Raw genomic sequence first — 26,198 nt, forward strand, 5'->3', positions numbered from 1 at the left:
GTAATAGGAACAAGAGAGACCATGCTACTGAAAACAGTGGCGCTTCTAGTGCAGAGAGCGTGATGATGGGGAAGGTAGGGAACAAGAGTAATGATGTGTTGGAGTGGAATGTTGTGATGGTGTTTGATGTGACCACAGGGCCGCATCTACACCCTATCCCATTAACCAATGGCATAAAGAAAGAAATAGGTGAAGTAAAACTAGCCCGGTTCATTGGAAATATTAGACTGCTAATATTCTGTGCTAGCCGTGCTCAGCAGGGGAAGATTCTTCAAATATAAATTCTCAACGGGAAGAAGATCAAAAGCCATGACCCTGGAGCTTATGCTAAGTTGAGGGGAGTCATTTCTGGGGTCCCACTATCCATGTCCATAGATGATATTAAATAAAATGTGAAGGGAGGCATAGTGATTGAGGCCAAAAGGTTGATCAGTAGGAAAGAGGGTCAAATAAATTAAAGTTTATCATTGCTACTGAGGTTTGAGAAGATTTTGCCTGAAAAAGTACAGACAGGATTCCTTAGTTTCAATGTCAGAGAATTTGTCCCATCCCATTTGCAGTGTTTTAAATGCCAAAAAATGGACATGTAGCTGTTCAGTGTAAAGGAAAGAAAAGATGTGCCAAGTGTGGAGGGGAAGATGATTACGGTGACTGAGGGAACAATGTGAAGGATAAGTGTTGTAATTGTGGGGGGAACATAGTGCAGTATTTGGTGGATGCCAGGTGCAGAGAGAGGCTAGAGAGGCCCAGAGATATAGGATCAGTCATGATGTCTCATATGCAGAGGCTGTAAGACAGATTGGTGGAACTACTAGACGGATTGATGGAGCTTCCATGGCTGCTCCCGTAGTAAGTGGACATACAGTCAGAACTGGTGCTTCTACTATTCCTGAGTGTGATAGAAGGAGTCAGGCGCAGGAGGGTAAATCACCGAATACAGAGTTTATTCCGTCGTACACAATTGCGCTGGATAGCGACACACGAAAACAGGCACAGGGGAAACTATCTACCCTGGCAATACACGGTACAGGATACTGCAACAATATACAGGCACAGGGGAAATATCTACCCCGCCAATATAAAGTGCGAGTAGCTCCACCGAGCTACACTACTCTCACAAATAACAATCACCCACAAGGACAAGGGGGGCAGAGGGAACACTTATACACTGACTAATGAGGGGATATCAACCAGGTGTGTGTAATTAACAAGACAAAACAAATGGAATGATGAGATATGGAGCGGCAGTGGCTAGTAAGCCGGTGACAACGAACGCCGAAGCCTGCCCAAACAAGGAGGGGAGGCAGCCTTGGCGAAGTCGTGACAAATCCTGACATGCTTTCGAGGCCTGTTCAGAAATCTTGCTCCCACAAATGTGCTATGTCAAAGGACACTTTCATAGTAAATAAAATTGACTTCATAGCTTTCATTGGAAAGGTTATCAACACGACTCGGATTGTGGAAAGCAGAAATGCCAGGATGAAGATTATTGTGGATACGGCAACAGAGTTATTGGGGGTAACAGATGTTACCCACTAGGCACACATTGGTTGAATCAACGTTGTGTCCACGTCATTTCAATGAAATGAAATTGAACCAACTTGGAATAGACGTGGAATAAACATCTGTGCCCAGTGGGTACTATATATGTTTGTAGTACAGAATTAGGCACACCATGATTGATCGCACGGTCCAGCACAGTAGGTGGCGGCATGCACCTTAAACATTTGTTTGCGGAATGCCATTATACCATAGAAGAAGAAGAATAATATTTGAAGGTGAAGAAAAAGATGGTCACAGAAAATATGTGTAATGTTAGTTTAGCTGAAAACGAAAAAACATGCTGGATTGAAAGCATTAACTTTGGAAGTTGTCTATATCACTCTTGCTCGGATAATCTGTTTTTCGACAGGTCAGTGTTCAATACGCTTTCGCTAGCAAACATTAGCTACATTTCCATTGCTTGTTGTTGCTTGTTGTCTGTTTACTTTACCGGCCGCGACTTGTCTGGCCTAACCAAATCATGTTTGGCAAAAGAAGAAGTGCCAAGGAGTTGAATGATAGAACAGACTGCTACCCTACCCAGGCTAGACTTGACCCGATCAGAGACCTTCTATTCCCAATGTTCTACCATTCACTTCATTGTAAACTCTGGGTTTTCTAACACAATTTCTTCTAATAACTGAAATGTAGGCTATAGCCCATTATCACGGTTGTTATTTTATAATGTTGAAGGCCTCAGCAAGTACAGTACCCATCCCCAACACCCCTACCAACACCACCCCATGAGAGCTGATTACAATTTTCTACCCTCTGGACTCCCCAATAACACACCACACCCAACATACCACTACTTCCTTCCTGCATCACACCCACTTACTCTCCCACCTATTTCAATTTCCTCATGCTATCACCCCACTTCCCAAATGCCACACCATCCCACTCAGCAAACTACCCCACTTTTACCCTTGCACTTTTCACATATACACTGAGTATACCAAACATTAGGAACACTTTCCTAATATTGAGTTGCACCTAGGGCTGTGGCGGTAATGACATTTAGTCAGCAGTTTATTGTCATGCAAAAGACTGCCGGTTTCACAGTAATTGACCGTTAGTTAACATAAATACATTTAGCGTCTCCAGGGCTCCATACAAGCCGCATACAAGCCGCTGAAACGAGCCTTTGGAACATCTACATAAAAAAGTCTAATAAATAAATTGAACATACACCATCACAATAAATCCATTATTTATTTTAGGCAGGTCTAAAGAAACATTATGATATGAAGAAAATGTATTTCAGAAGAACAGAATATGAGTTGGCCTACTGTATGTTCTCTGGCTATGCGCCATGCCATAGGCTGCAGGCTTGTTCATTTAGCAGACAAGATATGTGTTTAAGTCCCGTGCCATTATTTTATATTATATGATTTTATTGTAAGAATATAATTGAACTTAAAAAAGAAAGGATATTTGCACGCATATGAAGTGGCAATGTTGAGCATGAAAGTGATCATTTGAAACAGGTCCTATAAACTAGATTTAGAGTTATTTGGCAACTTTAGTTGTGAATGATACAAACCTTAGAATGTCTTATAAATCAAACATATACTGAACAAAAATATAAACGCAACATGTAAAGTGTTGGTCCCATGTTTCATGAGCTGAAATAAAAGATCCCAGAAATGTTCCATACGCACTAAAAGCTTATTTCTCTCTAATGTTGTGCACAAATTCGGTTACATCCCTGTTATTGAGCATTTCTCCTTTGCCAAGAAGATCCATCCACCTGACAGGTGTGGCATATCAAGAAGTTGATTAAACAGCATGATCATTACACAGCTGCACCTAAAAGGCCACTCTAAAATGTGTAGTTTTGTCACACAACACAATGCCACAGATGTCTCAGGTTTTGAGGGAGCGTGTAATTGGCAGGCTGACTGCAGGAATGTCCACCAGAGCTGTTGACAGAAAATTGAATGTTAATTTCTCTACCATAAACCGCCTCCAACGTCATTTAGATCATTCGGCAGTACATTCAATCAGCCTCACGACCGCAGATCACATTTAACCACGCAAGCCCAGGACCTCCACAACCAGCTTCTTCACCTGCGGGATCTTCTGAGACCAGCCACCCATTTTATCGATGGTAAATTGAATGCACAGAGATACAGTGATGAGATCCTGAGGCCCATTGTCGTGCCATTCATCCGCCGCCATCATCTCATGTTTGAGCATGATAATGCACGGCCCTGTGTTGATCTGTACACAATTCCTGGAAGCTGAAAATGTCCCAGTTCTTCCATGGCCTGCATACTCACCAGACATGTCACCCATTGAGCATGTTTTGGATGCTCTGGATTGATGTGTATGATAGCGTGTTCTAGTTCCTGCCAATATCCAGCAACTTCGCACAGCCATTGAAGAGGAGTGGGACAACATTCCACAGGCCACAATCAACAGCCTGCTCAACTCTATGCAAAGAAGATGTGTCACGCTGCATGAGGCAAATGGTGGTCACACCAGATACTGACTGGTTTTCTGATCCAAACCCTACCTTTTTTTAAGGTATCTGTGACCAATAGATGCATATCTGTATTCCCAGTCATGTGAAATCCATAGATTAGGGCCTAATTAATTGTATTTCAATTGACTGACTTCCTTATATGAACTGTAACTCAGTAAAATCTTTGAAATTGTTGCATGACGCTACTTAGATTTTTTTTGTCAGCTCCGGTTGTACAACTGACTAGCTATTCCCTTTCCCCATGATGTATGTACGCAGACCTGCGAGCAACTGCGATGAGTTCAGACACAGAGTTTCTAAACCCAGAGGCACAACATCGCTAGACTTCCGGGAATGCTTGCGAAGCAGACCAAGCAGACCAGTTTGGGGTTAGAGAAATCAATGAAACATTCTTCCTTAGTTGTTCATTTTTTGCCAAATCTAAAGGCACAACCTAGATTCGAGCCGATGTCTTAAGTAGTTGAACATGTTCTTACTCCAACCTCGTGAAAGTGACAAACTGACACGTTTTCATTTTCGTCAAAAACAACTTTATATAGGAGTGCCTTTGAGTTGACGGCTTGCACATGCGCAGTTCAGCATGAGATGACCGTTAGACCCGATGATGTGTTTCTGCACATGAAATCTTCATACTGTACTGTTCCGATTTTTTTGTGGCCCCCACCCCCATCAAAGTTGCCCAGGCCTAAATGGAAGACAGATGCCACAAACATTTTGTCACTGAAAAATACTGTTGTCTGCAACTGTTAAAATCAGTTAAAACATTGTACAGTAAGTGTATATTTTGAATTTGTGAAATTATTTTTTATGTTATGCTGCCATGCTGGAGGAGCATGCAGCCTTTCGCTGTGCGACAGGTGATATTTCCCCCAAACTCTGTATGCCATGGGCTCTCCAACCCTGTTCCTACAGCTACCCAGTTCTTAATTTGGGAAACCAAGTGAAATCTGTTCGGGAACATCGATAGTAACATGTTTTCACAAGGAAACATATTTCATTAAACTGTTGACAGCCCCTCTGTGTGCACTTGAGAAAGGAATGAAGGAGAGAGGGGAGGACATGAAAATGAATGGTGGTGAGATCTGAGTCTGTAGTTAAAGGTAATGTGTCAGCCTATTAATTATGAAAATATAAAAAATGCCCTATTACTAGACTATTCAGAATCAAATACAAATTCACTATAATTGTAGGCAAACTCTGTAAGCTGCCCTGCACAATCAATGAGCCAACAGCATCACCTAGGCCTATAGTCCCACACAGTGGACGCATCATAATACCCATACAGCCTAGCGGTCAAACACGGAAATGGTTCCAATCGTCTTTCCACCATATATTTTTCACATAGTAAATTTTACAAACACTTCAAATTAAGTATGTGTTTGGTGTAGCCTTACCTTGGCGTGACGTTTTTATAACCGTGTAATTCTCTCTCAGACAAGGTGAGTTTTATCAATATACTCGCCTCAATTTACTCAAAAAACAGAAAGACAGAAAAGACCTCAGCAAGACTACAAATTCCTGCAGGAAGCTCCTGCATGTCATTTCTAGCTGACACTGTCAGCTACCATTCACCAGCGAGATCAGAGACCTGTGCCCAATCCATGATGAATCCATGTGCTGTATTGAAATTAATTGAATAAAGTGTTGAACTTCTTCTGTCCCCTTTCTCTGTCTTAGCTAGCCACGGACTACACTTTAGCTAGCTAGTTAGCAGAGCAGTAGATCAAAAATGTATTTTGTATTACTTAGCCTAGATAATTGTTTGTACAGGATGTCGACTTTAGTGTCTATTTCAGACCTTATGGCATTCTTCAAGGATGAGCATCAGAGCATTAAAAGGGGAGAAGATCACTATAAGTCTGGCCATGTGGAGAAGTGCAGCTATAGTGAAGGGCAACTTACTGGTTTGGTCTGGGCCAGCATGTGGGTTAAAGTTTATCCTGTGTCGGTGAGTGTAGCTATTAAGTTAAATTTGAGCATCTTAGCAACACAATGTGTTCTATACAGCTGTCAACATACTACAAGGAAAGAGCCACTTAATAAATTATGTAATCATTAACCAGATTACCCCGGATACCAGACTTAGATGAGTGATAACTCAGTTCTAGAATGTTATCATTGATGAGAATGAATCAAAAAATCTATTGACGTTCAGAATTGACTTTGTTTAGACATCCAGCCTGTATTGTAGTTTCATGACCAGAGACAGATATTCAAAGGCACAGTATTTATTTATTCGGAGTGGTACATGCATTCACACAGTCTTGATTTACAGGATCCTTACCACTATATGATTAATATGTCAAGTGATAAAATCCCAAGTTATCAATTAAAAGTGGCGCAGTGGTCTAAGGCACTGCATCGCAGTGCTAACTGTGCCACTAGAGATCCTGGTTCGAATCCAGGCTCTGTCCAAGCCGGCCGCGACCGGGAGACTCATGGGCGGCGCACAATTGGCCCAGCGTTGTCCAGGGTAGGGGAGGGAATGGCCAGCAGGGATGTAGCTCAGTTGATAGAGCATGTCGTTTGCAACGCCAGGGTTGTGGGTTTGATTCCCATGGGGGGCACTTGTCCTCATGTGAAAATTACAGTTTATTAGATATTCTACAGCTGTAATGTCATCAATCAAATCCAACTTTGTTTATATAGCACATTTCTTACAACAAATGCATTTCAAGGTGTTCAAAGTCATGCACTGAAAGGCATGTGACACTTAACATCCTTCCTCTTGGCAGGTCTCTATAGGTGACCAGGGGATTCTCTCTACCACATGTGAATGCCTCTGTGGAGCTCATAAGTGTAGCCATGCAGCCTATTTTAGCGGTTCACAATATCAGCTGTACGGATGTGGAATGCGAATGGAGGAAGCCAGCCATTCCCAACCAGGTGCAGTCAGTGGAGGACCTGTACCCGGCCGAAGACTACAACCCTCTGTCCCGAGAGCCCACAGAGGAGGATCTTCAGTGGATAAGGAACCGTCTTCGGAGCAGGTTTAGTGGAATGGCATGTCAGACTTGAACCTGAACCAGAACAACCGCTACCCTCCCTTGTCATCCCTGTCTGTACCAGACATTGTTAAAAAACAAGGGCACTTGGGGCATGCAGGCATCCTGACTGGCATGGCGCTGTCAGTGGAGCAGCAGGATATAGCAGGCAACAGTTGGATAGCGCACCAACCCCAACTGGCACACCAGAGGAGAGGGAGGTTGACGGACAGCAATTATGGAGCAGTGGTTAGGGACAAGCACGTCACTCTGTCGCTGCTAAAAAACAGTCGTTGGATGGGGTGTTGTCTGTAAATTGGGGAACAGATAACGAAGAGGAGGACATCAAGCCATTCAAAATGGCTACAGGGATGGATGTGCAGGAGTCATGGCTTTGGTTCACGGGGTCTGGGATCCTGGGTGCCTCACTGGATGGTCTGGTGGGCACCACAGCAGTGGTGAAGGTCAAGTGTCCCTATGGTGCAAGGGACCTTACCATTGAAGAGGCAGTGAAGTTAAAGGATTTCTATATCAAGGAGGGAGGGTCTTACCGCCTCCGTGAAGACCATCCTTACTGGCACCAGGTCCAAGGTCAGCTCCACATCACTGGAAGGGACACCTGCTTCTTCGTTGTGTGGACCACCAAAGTCTCCATCACCATCCCCATCCAGCGTGACAACCTCTGACAGACTCATATTGCTCCTCCTGTCAGTACCTGTTTTCAGGGAAGTCAATGGTCCAAAAATATTCCACATAGTTCATACACACATACTAGGCTCCCAGATTAGGTTATATTACATTCAAGTTTTGCTCAAAGCAGCCAACTAAAGTAACGTAGTTAACTTTATCATGGGCACAGTTGGAATTTATATCTGTGATGTTCAAATTATGGACTTGGTCTTTTACCAAATAGGGCTATCTTCTGTATACCGTGGATTACCCTGCTACGTTCATCACTGATAAGAACATAGACTGACTCAGTGACAATAATGAGTTGACCATAGCTTTATAATGAGAAACCAGCTATGGTCTCTCTCTCTCTCTTTCTCTCTAGCTGTGAGATTCCACCTCAAGGGGAACCATGTGTGGGTTGGTGTGAGCTATTTATCATGGGCATGAACTTCCCTTTCTCTCACACTGGTTGTGTCCCAATTAGCACCCTATCCCTTATATATTGTGCATTACTTTTCACCAGAGCCCATTGGGCTCACTATGTAGGGAATATGGTGCCATTTGGGACACTCACTGTGTGGAGGAGGGTGATCGTCAGAGCGGCTTGCCTCAGATCTATTAGTAAATAAACCTGCAACTGTAAGTTCTATGTGTTATCTGCATCACAGCCACTCATATGGCCTGTCCCCGGTCCTGCCCACACACTGTTACCATGACATTTACATAATTTTACATTTACATCATTTAGCAGACACTCTTATCCAGAGCGACTTACAAATTGGTGCATTCAACTTATGATAGCCAGTGGGACAACCACTTATTTATTTATTTTATGGGGGGGATTACTTTATACTATTCCAGGTATTCCTTAAAGAGGTAGGGATTCAAGTGTCTCCGGAAGGTGGTCAGTGACTCCGCTGTCCTGGCGTCGTGGGGGAGCTTGTTCCACCATTGGGGTGCCAGAGCAGCAAATAGCTTTGACTGGGCTGAGCGGGAACTGTGCTTTCGTAGAGGTAGGGGAGCTAGCAGGCCAGAGGTGGATGAACGTAGTGCCCTCGTTTGGGTGTAGGGTCTGATCAGAGCCTGAAGGTAAGGAGGTGCCGTTCCCCTCACAGCTCCGTAAGAAAGCACCATGGTCTTGTAGTAGATGCGAGCCTCAACTGGAAGCCAGTGGAGTGTGCGGAGGAGCGGGGTGACATGAGAGAACTTGGGAAGGTCGAACACCAGACGGGCTGCGGCGTTCTGGATGAGTTGTAGGGGTTTAATGGCACAGGCAGGGAGCCCAGCCAACAGCGAGTTGCAGTAATCCAGACGGGAGATGACAAGTGCCTGGATTAGGACCTGTGCCGCTTTCTGTGTAAGGTAGGGTCGTACTCTGCCAATGTTGTAGAGCATGAACCTGCAGGATCGGGTCACCGCTTTGATGTTAGCGGAGAACGACAGGGTGTTGTCCAGGGTCACGCCAAGGTTCTTTGCACTCTGGGAGGAGGACACAATGGAGTTGTCAACCGTGATGGCGAGATCATGGAGCGGGCAGTCCTTCCCCGGGAGGAAGAGCAGTTCCGTCTTGCCGAGGTTCAGCTTGAGGTGGTGATCCGACATCCACACTGATATGTCTGCCAGACATGCAGAGATGCGATTCGCCACCTGGTTATCAGAAGGGGGAAAGGAGAAAATTAATTGTGTGTCGTCTGCGTATCAATGATAGGAGAGACCATGTGAGGATATGACAGAGCCAAGTGACTTGGTGTATAGAGAGAATAGGAGAGGGCCTAGAACTGAGCCCTGGGGGACACCAGTGGTGAGAGCACGTGGTGCGGAGACAGATTCTCGCCACGCCACCTGGTAGGAGCGACCTGTCAGGTAGGACGCAATCCAAGAGTGAGCAGCGCCGGAGATGCCCAACTCGGAGAGGGTGGAGAGGAGGATCCGATAGTTCACAGTATCAAAGGCAGCGGATAGGTCTAGAAGGATAAGAGCAGAGGAGAGAGAGTTAGCTTTAGCAGTGTGGAGAGCCTCCATGACACAGAGAAGAGCAGTCTCAGTTGAATGACCAGTCTCGAAACCTGACTATTGGATCAAGAAGGTCATTCTGAGAGAGATAGCAGGAGAGTTGGCTTAGAGACGGCACACTCAAGAGTTTTGGAGAGAAAAGAAAGAAGGGATCGAGTGTAGGTTTTTTGAGGAGGGGTGCAACTCTCGCTCTCTTGAAGACGGAAGGGACATGGCCAGCGGTCAAGGATGAGTTGATGAGCGAGGTGAGGTAAAGGAGAAGGTCTCCGGAAATGGTCTGGAGAAGAGAGGAGGGGATAGGGTCAAGCGGGCAGGTTGTTGGGCGGCCGGCCGTCACAAGTCGCAAGATTTCATCTGGAGAGAGAGGGGAGAAAGAAGTCAAAGCATAGGGTAGGGCAGTGTGAGCAGGACCAGCGGTGTCATTTGACTTAATAAATGAGGATCGGATGTCGTCAACCTTCTTTTCAAAATGGTCATCCACAGAGAGGGAGGAGGGAGGGGGAGGGGGAGGAGGATTCAGCAGGGAGGAGAAGGTGGCAAAGAGCTTCCTAGGGTTAGAGGCAGAGGCTTGAAATTTAGAGTGGTAGAAAGTGGCTTTAGCAGCGGAAACAGAGGAAGAGAATGTAGAGAGGAGGGAGTGAAAAGATGACAGGTCCGCAGGGAGTCTAGATTTCCTCCATTTCCGCTCGGCTGCCCGGAGCCCTCTTCTGTATCAAAATTCTGACATCAGAGAGACTACGCTATGGGAGCAACATGCGTCCTGATAATAAGGAAATTGATCTCTGATGCTATCAAGGAACTGTTCTTCATAAACAAAAGTACCAGAACACAGAGACAGATACTGTAGTTATGTAACAAAAACATTTGAGCATGTTGGATGGATCCCCCCCACATAGTGGTTGAAGGCAGAGTTGTAATGTAAATAGTATGCAAACATTATAACAATTTGCAATTCTTCAAACACATTTAAAGAGTAGGAACTAGTATCTACAGGACTTTGTGTGTATGAGCTGACTGATTGCTCTGTGACGTGATCACACAGAGAGGAAGCTGACCAGAGGAGAAAGAGATTTTAAAAAATATAACCTCCCCCTCCTCCCACTCACTCACCATAGAAACAGATAGCCCTACCTTCAATATGATGTTAGTCTCCCTTCCATTTTATCTGGGTATTCAACCATAAACATGACTAAAACACAGGTGTTGACTTTTTCATTTTATTCAGATGAATTATATGACATGTTATTCAGTAATTCAACTTCAAATTATTGAGACAAAAGTACAGTGTAAGAGACTGAAGTCAGTTTACAAAATGCTATAGACATTGTTATCTCATTAGAAAACCACAAATCCAACAGGTAAAATACATGTAAAAGATCATTGATTACACATGTACATCATGGTGTAACTTGCATAGCAAGTACTCAAAATATAATATTCAGATTCCAAAGGAACAAACAGAAAAGTTCATTAAGAACTTCAGACTTCAAACAATATTGTTTGTACAAACCGCAAATACATTGTCAGAAATCATATTGACACACAGAATGCCTCAATAATAAGACACATTCAGACACATTTCTTTACACTGAAAAAAAATAAAGGTTTTTAAATGGTTCTTCCTCAGCTCTGAACATTCCTTGGAGAACTCTTTCCTGATAAAGAACCTTTGAGTTAAGTGTGGGGTTCTTGACGTGGCATCTACGGTTCTTCAGAATTCTAAAAGGTTCTTGAATTGTATGGAAGCCTGCAGATGTGTCCCTTTCATAGCAGACAGCAAATTGTCCAGTGTTAACTAGTGTTGATTTTTCAGTGTAACATTTCTAGTGTTGATCCAAGTTAAACTAATACCGCAAAGAGGTAAATTAACACTCAGTGATGTAAAATAACCCCAGTGTTGGTGTTAATAACCAGAGTTGAACCAAAACCACGCCCATCGTTATCATATTTCCCAGCATGCTCTATTGCAGGTTGATTTTTTTAGAATTGTTTTTTTAATGTTCTATGTTTTTGCATGCACATTGATTGATTAATAAATGTTATGCTACTCAAATATAAATAACATACATTTTTGTAAACAATTCTAATCTGTTATTTGGACTTATTGCACCCGTTACTGAAATGGTTGTTCCAGTTTAGATATTTAAGGTAGACTCATATTTTAGTCTTCCCAACCCTGGCAGTCATTTTGAATGCAGGTTGCGGGTGAATAAAAATTCCAAACGTTGAATAACCCCAGTCTGTCTGGATTCCAATAGGAATTACACATCACTTAGCAAGCCAGCATAATGTGGCCTGTAACCTATGCATTTCAGACCACAACTAGGTACTCAAAAAAGGCCTTATGAAATATGTATTGTATTGTTTTAGATAATAATATTTTAATGACAACATATGAATTAATGAATGCAACAACCATGTCTCTGTCACTAGCAAACACAGTCATGGGTGGTACGGTAACTCTAATATTAACTTGAAAGGCATCCTGGGAAATATGCAAATAAGGCTTAAAACCCTACACCAACGCTTAAAACCCTACACTGGTTTTGGATTTTGGTATGGTTCTTCAAAGAACCATCCTATTTACCTTTCTTCAGAGTCCCTAAAATGGTTTCCCTATGGCATCGCTCTCAAGAATCTGATTTGGTTCCAACTTGCACCTTTATTTTTAAGAGATGAATAAACAAACTGTAAAACATGCTAATATATAATGTATCTACAGAGCATGCCACAAGATGTCGCTGATTCCACTGTTAACCAATGAAACACAGAGTTACTGAGTAACGCATCTCTTACAACCAATGAGGCGCAGCATTGTTGAGAGATGGCAAACTAAGGCAGCTACAGAAACCACTCTTCAGACATTGGTCCATTTCATTGCACAAGTACAGGCTATTAACCTGCTCTACCCAAAAAAGTATCACTCACACATTCACCATTGAGTCTTCATGAGATCCAAACTCAACTTCCTGAGAGTCTCTGACCTAACAGTTCACCAGTACCAAAATGTTCCCATGGGGATAATGAAGTAATTATCTTCGTACCAGGCTAAGGTTAAAGTTACATTTATAGCTTTACCAGACCAATTTCCTTCAGAAGTCCTACTAAAGGTGTCTTTGGGTTAGGCTCAGGGTTAGCCATATTCTGTGGCAGGGGGACCTCTCACTAGATTATAGTACCCAGCCATTGCCCCCAGGTCGATGTACAGCGATCCCTTCCTCCTCAGGTGGGCAGAGTCCTCAGGCTCAGAGTACAGAGAAGATTCTGCAAAAAAAGATCATTGTATAGTTATTGGTAACATATGCTCTCATGAAGTTTCATACAAATGTTAGTGTGTATGTGTCGCTTGAGGAAGTGCGTATGCATTTTACCACAGCCCAGTTAACATTTGAAGTCCCTGCCTACATCCGTAGGGAACAATATGCGGAACAAAGTCTATTTTAGGGAACAACCATGATATAGAACAGTAAGATATAGAAGTCCCTACCCTGTGTGGTGTCAGGCTGCTGGCTGTGCTGCCTCAGTGGGTGGGAGGCCTCCACCAGGGCTGAGTCCAGGCTCCAGCAGCGTGGTTGTTCCTCCCTGGGAGGGTTGATGGCCTCGTCCCTCAGGAGCTTGGCTGCAGAGCTGCGCTGGGCAGGGTTCCTCTCCAGGGCTCGCTCCAGGAAGGACCTCATGGCACCGCTGCAGTCCTCTGCTATGTCCTCCAGGGGAGGGGCCTGCTTGTGGATCTGAGGGGAGAGAGGAGCCATATAATTAGAATTATAGTAAAGCCATTCTAATTCTGTGGTAGAACCATATAGGCCTCCTGTAGCTCAGTTGGTAGAGCATGGCGCTTGCAACGCCAGGGTTGTGGGTTCAATTCCCACGAGGGGCCAGTATGAAAAATGTATGAACTCACTAACTGTAAGTCGCTCTGGATAAGAGCATCTGCTAAATGACTAAAATGTAAAAATGTAAATATAGATCCTATAATTATGGGTTCACAACTATTCTTATAGTTCTACACTAAAAAATGTTGGGTAAAAAAACAACTAAACTACGCCTCCAGTCTTCTGATCTGAACCGCTGGGTCATATCTCAATAACCCAGCAGTTTTTAAAGAAAACAACCAAACTAGGTCTGATGCAACATTCTCACATGCCAGTCTTCTATCTATGGAATGTAAGAATGCGATGTCAGGTTAGGCGAGACTTAGCCACCATCACTATAGGCATTCCTTGTCTTTTTAGTCATAGTGATGGCTAGGTGAGACTAAAAGTTATCCAGCATTTAATCTGCAACTCTATGCTATCTCCTGGCACCACTTACTGAGTGTAAAACAAGTTTGATGTACAAGTAGGGTTGCAAAACTCCATGAACTTTCAATAAATTCAATAAATTCACTGGTTTTCCAGAAATCAGGAAACCCAGGGAATTTATTGAAAGTTCCCGGAATTTGCAACCCTATGTACAAGGGAGCAGTGTTTGGGAGAGGTGAATAAGTTGAATCAGTAGCTCTCTTAAGCACTTCCCTATGACAGTGAAGAATGAGGAATTAGTCCTTCCTGAAAGCAGAGATGAATGACACTTAAAAAAGAGAAGACTGAGGCTACGAATACAGAATTTTTGCCCGCGCCCCGCCCCCGTCCCACCCCTCTGGAAACATCTTTCTCAAATCACGTTCTGTGCATGTGTTATTATACACACACATTCACGTTTCTCTCTTTTCTCACCCTCTTCTGAACTCTCAACTAAGTTGATCAACCTGTTTGTGTCGTACTTATGTTTGCAATAGCCTACTGTTACAACAGCCAGTTTGTTCGAACTGTTTTGTGTACAGGCGGCAGCGGAGTCATGGAGTGACTGAGCACTGAGCAGCAGCTGAAAAGAAATAGGCTATTGGATCCCGAATGCGCAGAAATCTCAGTAGTTTTAGCAACAGAAAGTCAGGTTCCGGAACAGCAGCCACTCCAAAAAGAGAAACAGGACCTCTTCAAATCAGGAACATGATCATGAAAAACACTGTTAAAAGCAAAACAGAACTAGTGTACTGAGCCTGAGGGAGTATGCTGATAATGTGCCAGAGACAGAGGTTGCATCCCAAATGGCAACTTATTCCCAATATAGTGCACTACTTTTGACCATACAGGGAATACGGTGCCATTTGGGACGCAGCCAGTCACTTTAAGAGATCACATGATGTTTGAGAAAAATGATCTTGCAAGAATCTAGGCCTATGCCATAGAAATCTGAACCGGGTGATGTTAAAATATGTCTGTTTCAAGGAAAGACTGGCCACAAGTGGGGGTTTCCCCTCCTTCAGCCATGTCAGTGTAGCAAGAGGAAGTCCTGTATGTTCACCATTCACTAATCTATACACTTCATCCGTCCACTTTCCATTGTCCCATTACTTAGTGGAGTTGTCACTGATTATGCTTCTGCTACACTACTTTCAAAGCTCTATATTTGTGCATTTATTGGAAGTGTATAAATCATGTAATAGTGTTTTTTGGTGAACTATCAGGAGATGCTTACTATGTAGAGATAGGATGGCTAGGGGTGGAGATCGGGAGAGTGGTACTTACTATGTAGAGGTAGGATGGGTAAGAGGTGCGTGGGTATCTCCTGACCCAGGGTGGGCTGCCAGTCTGCATGTGGATGATGGTGGTGCCCAGACTGTAGATATCCGTCTTGGTGTTGTGTCCTCGACACAGAACCACCTCCGGGCTCATATACATCTGAGGAAGAAAACACAAGACAACTGTTACTCACAGGGTCAACGGTTACTCACAGGGTCAATGGCATAATGTCATTTGTAAAAGAAGAAAATAAGTGTTTGGACAGTACCCAATCTTTTTCTTCATCAAATGTTTTTTTTTTTTATGTAGTCATGACGCCAGTGATAATAATCATACCAGTCATAACATTAATAATAACATTAATAATACACAGTGTCTCTATGACTATGTATTAATACAGGAACCCTAAGAGCAGCTGGGCTGGTGTTAGGCTCTGTACTGTACTGTACTGTGTACGGCCTTTGAAGTGTGAAAGAGTAAACACATCAGACCAGAGTCCATCTCTCAACTGGAATTTCCAGCCTGCCCCCATGTTAGCTAATGTCAGCCTAGTCGCAGCAGCTCCACTCTGTTGGCTAGCTGTCTGTTTGATAGCTATCTCCCTGCCTGTTATTACTGCTGTCTGTCTGTCTCTCTGCCCTGGGACTTTCCCTCTCGGCCACCACGGGTATAGGTCACCACAGAGGGGAGGAGAAGAGTGGATTAGGAAGAGGAGGATGAGGAGAGGGATGGTCGTGAGAAAGAACAGAGTGAATGCCTCCTCCTAGATTTTCCGAACTGTGAATAAGGATGTAAATTGGAATCTGAAAATGCTAGTGTTCAAAGGCTTTCAACCTACTGTATTATTACTGATAATCAATGTAAATTTGAGACAACTCTGTAGCCTATGCATTACACACAAAAACCTATAGTCCACTTATAAACCTATACAAGATCTCTTCGTGTTCGATGTGATTACCCTGCACCTTTTCTTTTACTATAAGACCATGTGAGACAAACACTGACACGTCTTCTAACTAAATCATTTTCAGAGTGCCCTGAGGCATCGCTTGACCTCAATCTTGAACTAGAAACAGCTGCTTTACCTTCTATTAAACACACCTATTGAACATCTCACAGATTAAGAAGTTGCTCTTGTTGTTGTAATGTCATAGGTCACCAGGATTGGAGAATATTCAATTCCAATTCACAATTCAGGAACTGAAATTCCAATTGCAATAAAAAAGTTTTTTGACTGAATTGAAAATGAATTGACCCTAACCCTGTAGGTCATGTCGTAGACCTGAGAGTGTATTTTGTTGTTATGTCATAGGCCCCAGAGTGTCTTTTGTTGTTATGTCAAAAGCAATGAGAGTATCTTTTGTTGTTATGTCAAAAGCAATGAGAGTGTCTTTTGTTGTTATTTTATAGACCTGAGAGTGTCTTTTGTTGTTATGTCACAGGCCTGAGAGTGTATTTTGTTGTTATGTCATAGGCCTGAGGGTGTTGAAGAGAGCAGACAGCAGTCACTTACCTCTGTGCCGCGCAGGTCCCTAGGGGTGTACACCTCCCCTGTCATCTGTACCGTCAGGCCAAAGTCCACCAGCACCGCTTTGTCTGACATCAGAACGATGTTGCTGGCTGAAGAGAGAAAGGAGGGAGGGAGGGAGGGAGGGAGGGTGAGTGAGTGAGTGAGATTCACCAAAAAAGCTGTTCAGTTCAGCCATGTCATAGCTAAAGAACATGTGCTGCAAGATACAGTGTAATCTCATAACCCAATATAGTGTGCGCTAACTTGCTACTGTATTATGTCTGTCACGAAGGTCAATATTTCTTCTATCATTTGCTAAAATTGCTATTGACATACAGTATATGTGATGGGAACTGTATGTACATTTAAGGAAATGAGAAATATCAACATTTGCACTGATGTAATATGTAAATTCATACCCACACAGAGCATGCTATGAGGCATGTTGAGTCTCTGAATGGCTTTTGACTAAAGGAAAGTACCCTATTCCCTATATAGTGCACTACTTTTGACCAAAGTCTTATGGGCACTACATAGGGAATAGGGTACTTCATAGGGAATAGGGTGCCATTTGGGATGTAACCTTTGACTGGAGGACAGGAAGAGCACAGAACTACAGTGCCACGTCAGAAAGTCATAACTCACTGGTTTCTTGTAAACAGCCCTACAGTTAGAGTTAACCCTGTTGCAGGGAAGGAGGGTCTGGCTGGAATTTCCAGATGCTACATATAGTGCATTTAGTCTTTAGCCAAGCCCTGATTGACTGACTGAATGATAATAGACTGATCCACAGGTCTTTGAATGTGTTTAAAGTTTAATGCAACACATTAACCCCTATAGATAGTATAACTTTTACTGGGGAACACCCCACATTATAAAGTTAACGTTAATACAATACATTTACTGGAGGAGAGAGTATCGCTTGCTGAGTTTAAAGCTCTGATAGAGGAAAATGTTGCTAACCATTGTAATTGTTTTTAATTTACAGTATTGTATTGTGCTCGTGTTGTATGTACACACCGACTACTTCCTGCTGACCTCTTGCCAGGTCCCCCTCAAAAAAGGGGTTTCTAACCTCAAGGGTCTTTACATGGTTAAATAAATGTTTTTATGCATTTATCAACACAGTTTTGACTGATTGACTGATATTAGATGTAGCTCCACAGACTATGGCTCACTACAATCTTGGAAGCAAATCTCACGTGCAATGGACAGCTCACTGCCACCTGCCTGCAGCCCTAGCCTTGCTGTCTAATCTATCTCACTCAAACATCCTGTGTTTCAGCAATCTCAGTAGCTAGCTAAGCAGATACTGGGGTTTGTCCCAAATGGCACCCTATTACCTATACAGTGCACTACTTTTGACCAGGTTAAAGCTAATGCACTAAATAGGGGATAGGGTGCCATTTGGAACATAACTTATACAACTTTAGCTACCTGTGTGACCTGAACACCGTCAGCAACACCACAGCTTCATCCTGCCTTTTTACAAGGCCTAACATGGTTTCTTTGTTGTCTATGGTTGAGTTTCCTGTGAAGCCGTTGGTTCAAGGTGCAGTTTACTCTAAAGTCCTTTCCTATCTTGGTTACATTTCACATAAAGTGGATAATGACAGTCACAGCCCACTGGGCACACCATGTCATTTCAATGTGGAGATATTGGGCAATATTTGTTACATAAGTTGATCAATGAGATTTCAACCACTCAAAACGACAGCCAAAAGATTCTTGAATTCCCAATGTGTTGTCACTATGCTTTCAACCATCTAAAAGCACAACCAAATTCCAATGGAAAATCAATGTCTGGTTTTTAGTTTATTTATACAACAACGTAATGTGTTATCACTGTGCTTCATCTATTAGCAGAACCAAATGACCTGGATTGTAGTTAGTATAAATTACATTAAAGTACATGGTGCAAGGGATCAATGCCGTTCGAGAATCTGTGCAGATTATTATAGCAATTGTTTAGATTTCCAAAGACCTTCGACACTGAACATGCATGCTTTCTATGATTATATAAGAATACATTTGTTACAGTAACCTCAAAATTTGGCCATGGATGTGTTACACATTTTAAGGTTGAATGTTACATTAGTTTGTAAGATAGACTTAACTTTAGGCTATTTACTGTCTTACAAAAGTAATATTGAATTGTGTTTGGTTGACAATGCAATCAAACACAATTCTACTGCTTGATAGTTCCCTCTGATCCACTGGCTTAATCCTATTCTTTAACTTTAATTTTTGGTTGAGATGGAGACATGCATTTTTAACTTGTCGACAGTTAATAGGCTATTTACCGTATTGCAAAAGTGATATTGAATTGTGTTTGGTTGTCAATACAACCAAATATCAACTTTTGAAGAAGATGTATATTCTGCTTGGATAGCTCCATCTTTGCCACTGAGTCTTGCTTTAATCCCAGTTTGTCTACAAATTAATAATTGACATGTTGGATTCACGTCTCCATTTCGACCAAAAATCTAAGTAAAAGAATAGGACTAAATCAAATCAAATATTGACAGTTTAATTTGATTCAATTCTTGAACTTGTATTTTTGGTTGAGATGAAGACTTGAATCCAACATACGTATTATTATCTCGTAGATTCCATTTGAAATCAACCAAAGCTTGAAACCCTAGGCCTACATGGGCTGAATTTAAACAACAGCTGTTGATGACTGACCAAATGCTATATAGGCCTTAAAAGCATAATTTATAATACATGATTCATCAAGTATGGTTACATTTCATTTGCTCTGTTGAACCTATCATTTGGAATTAATTTGATAGTGCCAGTGAATCTATTAAGTGTAGATTTCTCCACAATCCTTCTCACAATAGCACATTGGTAATAGCCAGTGACAAATATCAAAGCTGGGCTTGGTTAAAACCCTGGATGGGAGACAGAAAGAAATAGCTGTAGATAGCTCAACTCTCCAGTAGGAGGTGCAGCCAACCCAGCCTATAGTTTTTTTTATTTTAGTGGCTATAACGTTGAAGATCTGACGTTGTTTCAAATGTAAAAATTCAACAGACTTTATACAAGGTTTGTCTCTGTTGAAAATTGGTTACCATGATGACATAATCCTGTGGTTGAAATGTTACACTCAAAAACTATTGATTTTTCAAATCCAATGTATTTTCCACGTAGATTCCATGTCATAATACGTTGACAAATTACGTTGAAACAACGTTGATTTAACCAGCTTGTGCCCAGTGGAGGCCACACATACTCCTAGTGTGCATGTGTTTTGGAGACATACCTGGGTTCCATTTTTGATGTATTTGGGGTTAGAAGTTGAGAAAACCTGGCTTTCTAAACCCTGGTAAAAGCAAAGGCTACAGGCCTATAACTTACTTACGCTCACTCTTATGCTTACTAATTGAGTGTTCTAATGTGCGTTTTTTAACGTTTGTTTTGGGCACTTTCCACTCACGTTTGATGTCGTGGTGGATGACATTGTGAGAGTGCAGATACTCCAGGCCCCTGAGGACCTGCTTGGTGACCCAGATGATCTCAAACTCCCTCATGGGTCCACAGCTGTCTAGTTTCTCCAGAACCGAGCCTCCCTCGCCGGCCTCCATGAACAGATGGATGTTCTGGTCCCAGAGGAGAGCGCCGTAGAGCTCTGCAATGTTCTCGTGATGGAACCGGGCCTGGATCTCCACATCGGCTGGTTTGAAATGCTCCATGGGGATCTAGGTGTATGAATATAACCATTAAGGCATAAAAAACATTCTATAGACATTCTATTTAAAAAGAGATTTAGACATCTACAGTAAAGTATGTCTATTATGCAAAGTATCTACAAAGTCTTTAGTATGTAAACATTCCACTGACGATGGAATAACCAGACCAGGAGGCCACTCCCATCGTGTGTAACTATTTGTGGGCAGAAATAATATAAATGCTATATCCTCTCTTCTACCCCAGGTGAAATACCAGTTGTGATTAGAGTGCCCGCCTGAGATTGGAAGGTTGGGAGTTCAATCCTTGGCCGAGTCATACCAAAGACTGTAAAAATGGGACCTGATGCGTCTTTGCTTGACACTCGGCACTAAGGAGATAGATTAGTGGTAAGGCCCTGCGATAGACTAGCGTCCTCTCCAGGGTCGTACTTGTACATCAAGCTGCCTCACTACAGAAACAGGAGATAGGCTGCTGTTACAGCTCGCACAAGGCTACTTACTTACTAATCATTTGGTATGAGAATAGGAGCAGAAAAAACATGCTGTAAAGGTGACATTCTATGATGCCCTTTGATTCTTGTCCACTACATTTGTTATTGTTTTAACCCAGAGCTGTTACTGTGGGGGGTTTCCTGTGGGTTAACCAGCCAAATACTTTCAGTTTCTATCTGCAATACTGGCTTTTGAGACGACGCAAATAAATATTTGTATATTTCTACAGTACATAGTGTTCCTCATTTTAGATGTTCTGTTGTTGCAGGTTTCAAAGTGTTTGGGTGCAAAGACCTGACTGACTTCACGTGACATTCTGCCTTGATATTGGCCTAACAAATTAGTTTATATTGCTTTGAAAACAAAACTTCCTGCCTGAAATCAATCTTGGCACATAGACCGGCCAGCGTCAGTTTCGAGAAATCCACTCTGCAAACATGCCAGACATTCCTGCACGCAGACTCATTGACTCACCAGTTTGCATGCCATTCTCTTCCTGGTAACGGTATCCTGGGCCAAGTGGACTTTTCCAAATGAGCCCTTTGGAACATGGCCGCCGGAGCCTGGAGTCTTGTAGGTCCACATCCATGGAAAAAGAAGCACATCCAAATCGATGCGATAGCGACCCTTCTTCAGCACCATGTGTTTCTGCACAGAAGTAGGGAAATGTGGTGCTGCTGAACAAGTAAAGGCTTTAAATAACCCTACAGACAGACTATCTATACTTGACCACATACATACACATACTCGCAGACACACAGACAGACTGATTGACTAACAGACGTAGGGACAGACAGTTTCAATCACACTTACACTGCCTTCGGAAAGTATTCAGACCCCTTGACTTTTTCCACATTTTGTTAGGTTACAGCCTTATTATGAAATTGATTAAATTGTTGTTTTTTTCATCAATCTGCACACAATACCCCATAATGGCAAAGCAAAAACAGGTTTTTAGAAAATAACTGAAATATTACATTTACATAAGTATTCAGACCCTTTACTCAGTACTTTGTTGAAGCACCTTTGGCAGCAATTACAGCCTCAAGAGTCTTGGGTATGACACCACAAGCTTGGCACACCTGTATTTGGGGAGTTTCTCCCATTCTTCTCTGCAGCTCTGTCAGGTTGGATGGGGAGTGTTGCTGCACAGCTATTTTCAGGTCTCTCCAGAGATGTTCGATCGGGTTCAAGTCCAGGCTCTGGCTGGGTCACTCAAGGACATTCAGAGACTTGTCCCGAAGCCATTCCTGCGTTGTCTTGGCTGTGTGCTTAGGGTAGTTGTCCTGTTGGAAGGTGAAACCTCGCCCCAGTCTGAGCGCTCTGGAGAAGGTTTTCATCAAGGATCGCTCTGTACTTTGCTCCGTTCATCTTTGCCTCGATCCTGACTAGTGTCCCAGTCCCTGCCGCTGAAAAACAATCCCACTGCATGATGCTGCCACCACCATGCTTCACCGTAGGGATGGTGCCAGGTTTCCTCCAGACGTGACGCTTGGCATTCAGGCAAAATAGTTCAATTTTGGTTTCTCATGGTCTGAGAGTCTTTAGGTGCCTTTTGGCAAACTTCAAGCGGGCTGTCATGTGCCTTATACTGAGGAGCGGCTTCCATCTGGCCACACTACCATAAAGGCCTGATTGGTGGAGTGCTGCAGAGATGGTTGTCCTTCTGGAAGGTTCTCCCATCTCCACAGGGGAACTCTAGAGCTCTGTCAGAGTGACCATTGGGTTCTTGGTCACCTCCCTGACCAAGGCCTTTCTCCCCCGATTGCTCAGTTTGGCCGGGCGGCCAGCTCTAGGAAGAGTCTTGGTGGTTCCAAACTTCTTCCATTTAAGAATGATGGAGGCTACTGTGTTCTTGGGGACATTCAATGCTGAAGAAATGTTTTGGTACCCTTCCCCAGATCTGTGCCTCGACACAATCCTCTCTACGGACAATTCCTTCGACCTCATGGCTTGGTTTTTGCTCTGACATGCACTGTCAACTGTGGGACCTTATATAGACAGGTGTGTGCCTTTCCAAATCATGTCCAATCAATTGAATTTACCACAGGTGGACGCCAATGAAGTTGTAGAAACATCTCATGGATGATCAAATTGAGCACCTGAGCTCAATTTCGTGTCTCATAGCAAAGGGTCTGAATACTTATGTAAATAAGGTGTTTCTGTTTTTTATTTTAAATACATTTGCAAACATTTCTAAAAACCTGTTTTCACTTTGTCATTATGGGGTATTGTGTGTACATTGCTGAGGATTTTTATTTATTTCATCCATTTTAAAATAAGACTGTAACGTAACAAAATGTGGAAAAAGTCAAGGGGTCTGAATACTTTCCGAAGGCACTGTATACACACAATGCCACTTCTAAGCATTCCATTGTCCTTTGCATATGACAAATCAACTTTGATACACTATATATACAAAAGTATGTGGACACCACCTTCACATTAGTGGATTCGGCTATTTCAGCCACACCCGTTGCTGACTGGTTTATAAAATCGAGCACACAGCCACGCAATCTCCATAGTGATCCAATTTACATTTTAGTCATTTAGCAGACGCTCTTATCCAGAGCGACTTACAATTTGTGAGTGCATACATTTTTCATACTGGACAAACATTGGCAGTAGAATGACCTTACTGAAGAGCTCAGAGACTTTCAACGTGGCACCGTCATAGGATGCCACCTTTCCAACAAGTCAGTTTGTCAAATTTCTCCCCTGCTAGAGCTGTCCCAGTCAACTGTAAGTGCTGTTATTGTTAGGTGGAAACGTCTAGGAGCAACAACTGCTCAGCCTCGAAGTAGTAGGCCACACAAGCTCACAGAACGGGACCGCCGAGTGCTGAAGTGCGTAGTTTGTAAAAATCGTCTGTGCTTGGTCGCAACACTCACTACCGAGTTCCAAACTGCCTCTGGAAGCAACGTCAGCACAAGAACTGTTTGTCTGGAGCTTCATGAAATGGGTTTCCATGGCAGAGCAACCGCACACAAGCCTAAGATCACCATTTGCAATGCAAAGCGTTGGCTGAAGTGGTGTAAAGCTCGCCGCCATTGGACTCTGGAGCAGTGGAAACGCATTCTCTTGAGTGATGAATTACGCTTCACCATCTGGCAGTCTGACAGATGAATCTGTGTTTGGCAGATGCCAGGAGAACGCTACCTGCCCGAATGTATAGTGCCAACTGTAATGTTTGGTGAAGGAGGAATAATGGTCTGGGGCTGTTTATCACGGTTCGGGCTAGGCCCCTGAGTTCCAGTGAAGGGAAATCTTAATGCTACAGCATACAATGACATTCTAGACGATTCTGTGCTTCCAACTTTGTGGCAACAGTTTGGGGAAGGCCCTTTCCTGTTTCAACATGACAATGCCCCCGTGCACAAACAGAGGTCAATACCGAAATGGTTTGTCGAGATCGGTGTGGAAGAACTTGACTGGCCTGCACAGAGCCCTGACCTCAACTCCATTGAACACCTTTGTGATGAATTGGAACGCAGACTGCGAGCCAGGCCTAATCGCATAACATCCGTGCCCAACCTCACTAATGCTCTCGTGGCTGAATGGAAGCAAGTCCCCGCAGCAATGTTTCAACATTTTGAAATGAAATGTTCGACGAGCAGGTGTCCACATACACTAAAAGTATCTAATGAGACCTTTGTGGGGACAGATACAACAACATACAAAAAAAAACACTAATGTCCTGAAGTCTCACCTTGTTCAGTAACACACCCATCTCCTCAGGCTGGCGCTGCAGTGCTTCTGGCTGCATGTTAGAGATCAGGTTGACGAAAGAGAGCAAGTCCGACACCGTCCCGTACCTGACCCTACCACCACCATTCCCCTGCTGTGTCCCCTGGGTCCCTCCTGTCACCGCTGTCACTTCGTCCCCTGAATCATCCACAGTCTCCTCGTTCTCGTCCATCTCCTCCTGAGAGAGACCCTCCTCACACGACGCCCCAGCCTCTTCCTCCTCGGTGTGATAGAGATTCTCAACAGCGTCAATGATATTCTCTATGTTCATGTGAGCCAGCAGGAGTTCTATTCCAGCATTGGCATATTTGTAATCCATTTTGATATTCTAGCTTCTGCTGGGTACTGAAATGGAACAGTGATGATTCATTAGGCAACTGAAATTCCAATTTGGGCTGGAACATAATTACAAATAGTTTGTAGATTGCAAATTGACCGCAAGAAGCCCAAACAGATATAATATTTGACTAAAACATAATAATTTCAAATCTTGTATACGATGACATATATCTCTCTATTATGCGTGGGAATAGTTTTGAACATATTTCCCATATTAAAATCACTTGGAGATGATTTGCTGGTGTTTTTACAGTCTTTTATGTCCAACAATAAAAAATATAAAACATATTTGTATTTGTTTAGAAAACTTGGGGGGCCAATAAAATCACCCGCGGGCCAGTTGGGGAACCCTGCTGTAGGTTATAGCCAAGTGAAGAAGAATTAACTCTGAGTGTAGGCTACAGCAACCAATTGCCCTCCCAACACTGAACACTCAACACGAAACACTAAAGTCATTAATACTTTTTGGAAAGGTTGGAGGCAAATATAAACTGATCATTACTTGTTTGTAATACCGTATTGTCGATGTGCTTACCTGAGTCTTTGTAATAAATAACGTAGGGTAGGATCAGGTCCGAATGCGCTACTCCATTCTTGCGTCCGACTGCTGTCAACTCTAGCCCGCACTGAAGCGCCTACGGACTGTAATTCCCACTCACGAGCTAGGAAGTAGAAGAGGAAGTATTTATCAGTCTCTGTGTTTAGGTGGTATTGTGTAAATAAAAACATACGCCGAAAGTGGTGTCTTGTAGCCGCAGTGTATTCCTCTGTAGTTTCGTTTTTAATTTCATATTCTTGAATTTCCCCGTAATATTTGATTTCCGTAGGCAAACGGATTCAGCTAAAGGAAGCCAATAGAATGACTTTCTGTTAGCTGTTCGTATGATTCCATGGAATAGTTCGGTATTTTCTCAACTCCCACAATTCTGCCTGTGCTTCGATACAATTATTTCGCAATGTCCCTTGTTGTTGAAGTTCAATAAAAACAGTATATGAGAGAACTGACTGTATAGTGACAGCATGATAAAAATTGTCATCATGAGGCTATTTGCAGGTTACATAACTGAGGGCCAATACCATACACTCGTTTCAATCATACTGATCAAGTGATCAGTTTGGTCTCGCAAATATAGGAAAAACGCAAAATTCATGTTT

At 42.9% G+C, this 26,198-nt stretch overlaps 1 protein-coding gene across 1 annotated transcript; it reads right to left on the bottom strand.

The window, feature by feature from the left end:
* Positions 1-11,698: 11,698 nt before the first annotated feature.
* LOC121549952 (mitogen-activated protein kinase kinase kinase 8) lies at positions 11,699-25,958 on the bottom strand. Its single transcript, XM_041861957.1, has 8 exons — positions 25,579-25,958; positions 24,667-25,049; positions 21,432-21,605; positions 20,213-20,474; positions 16,774-16,880; positions 15,267-15,419; positions 13,187-13,430; positions 11,699-12,963 (listed from the first exon to the last, which is right to left on the bottom strand). Exons 2-8 carry the CDS (start codon positions 25,021-25,023, stop codon positions 12,833-12,835), a joined length of 1,428 nt encoding a protein of 475 aa, XP_041717891.1. The 5' UTR covers positions 25,024-25,049; positions 25,579-25,958; the 3' UTR covers positions 11,699-12,832.
* Positions 25,959-26,198: the final 240 nt, after the last annotated feature.

The sequence above is a fragment of the Coregonus clupeaformis genome, chromosome 34 (genome assembly GCF_020615455.1).
Source record: "Coregonus clupeaformis isolate EN_2021a chromosome 34, ASM2061545v1, whole genome shotgun sequence".
Taxonomy (NCBI): domain Eukaryota; kingdom Metazoa; phylum Chordata; class Actinopteri; order Salmoniformes; family Salmonidae; genus Coregonus; species Coregonus clupeaformis.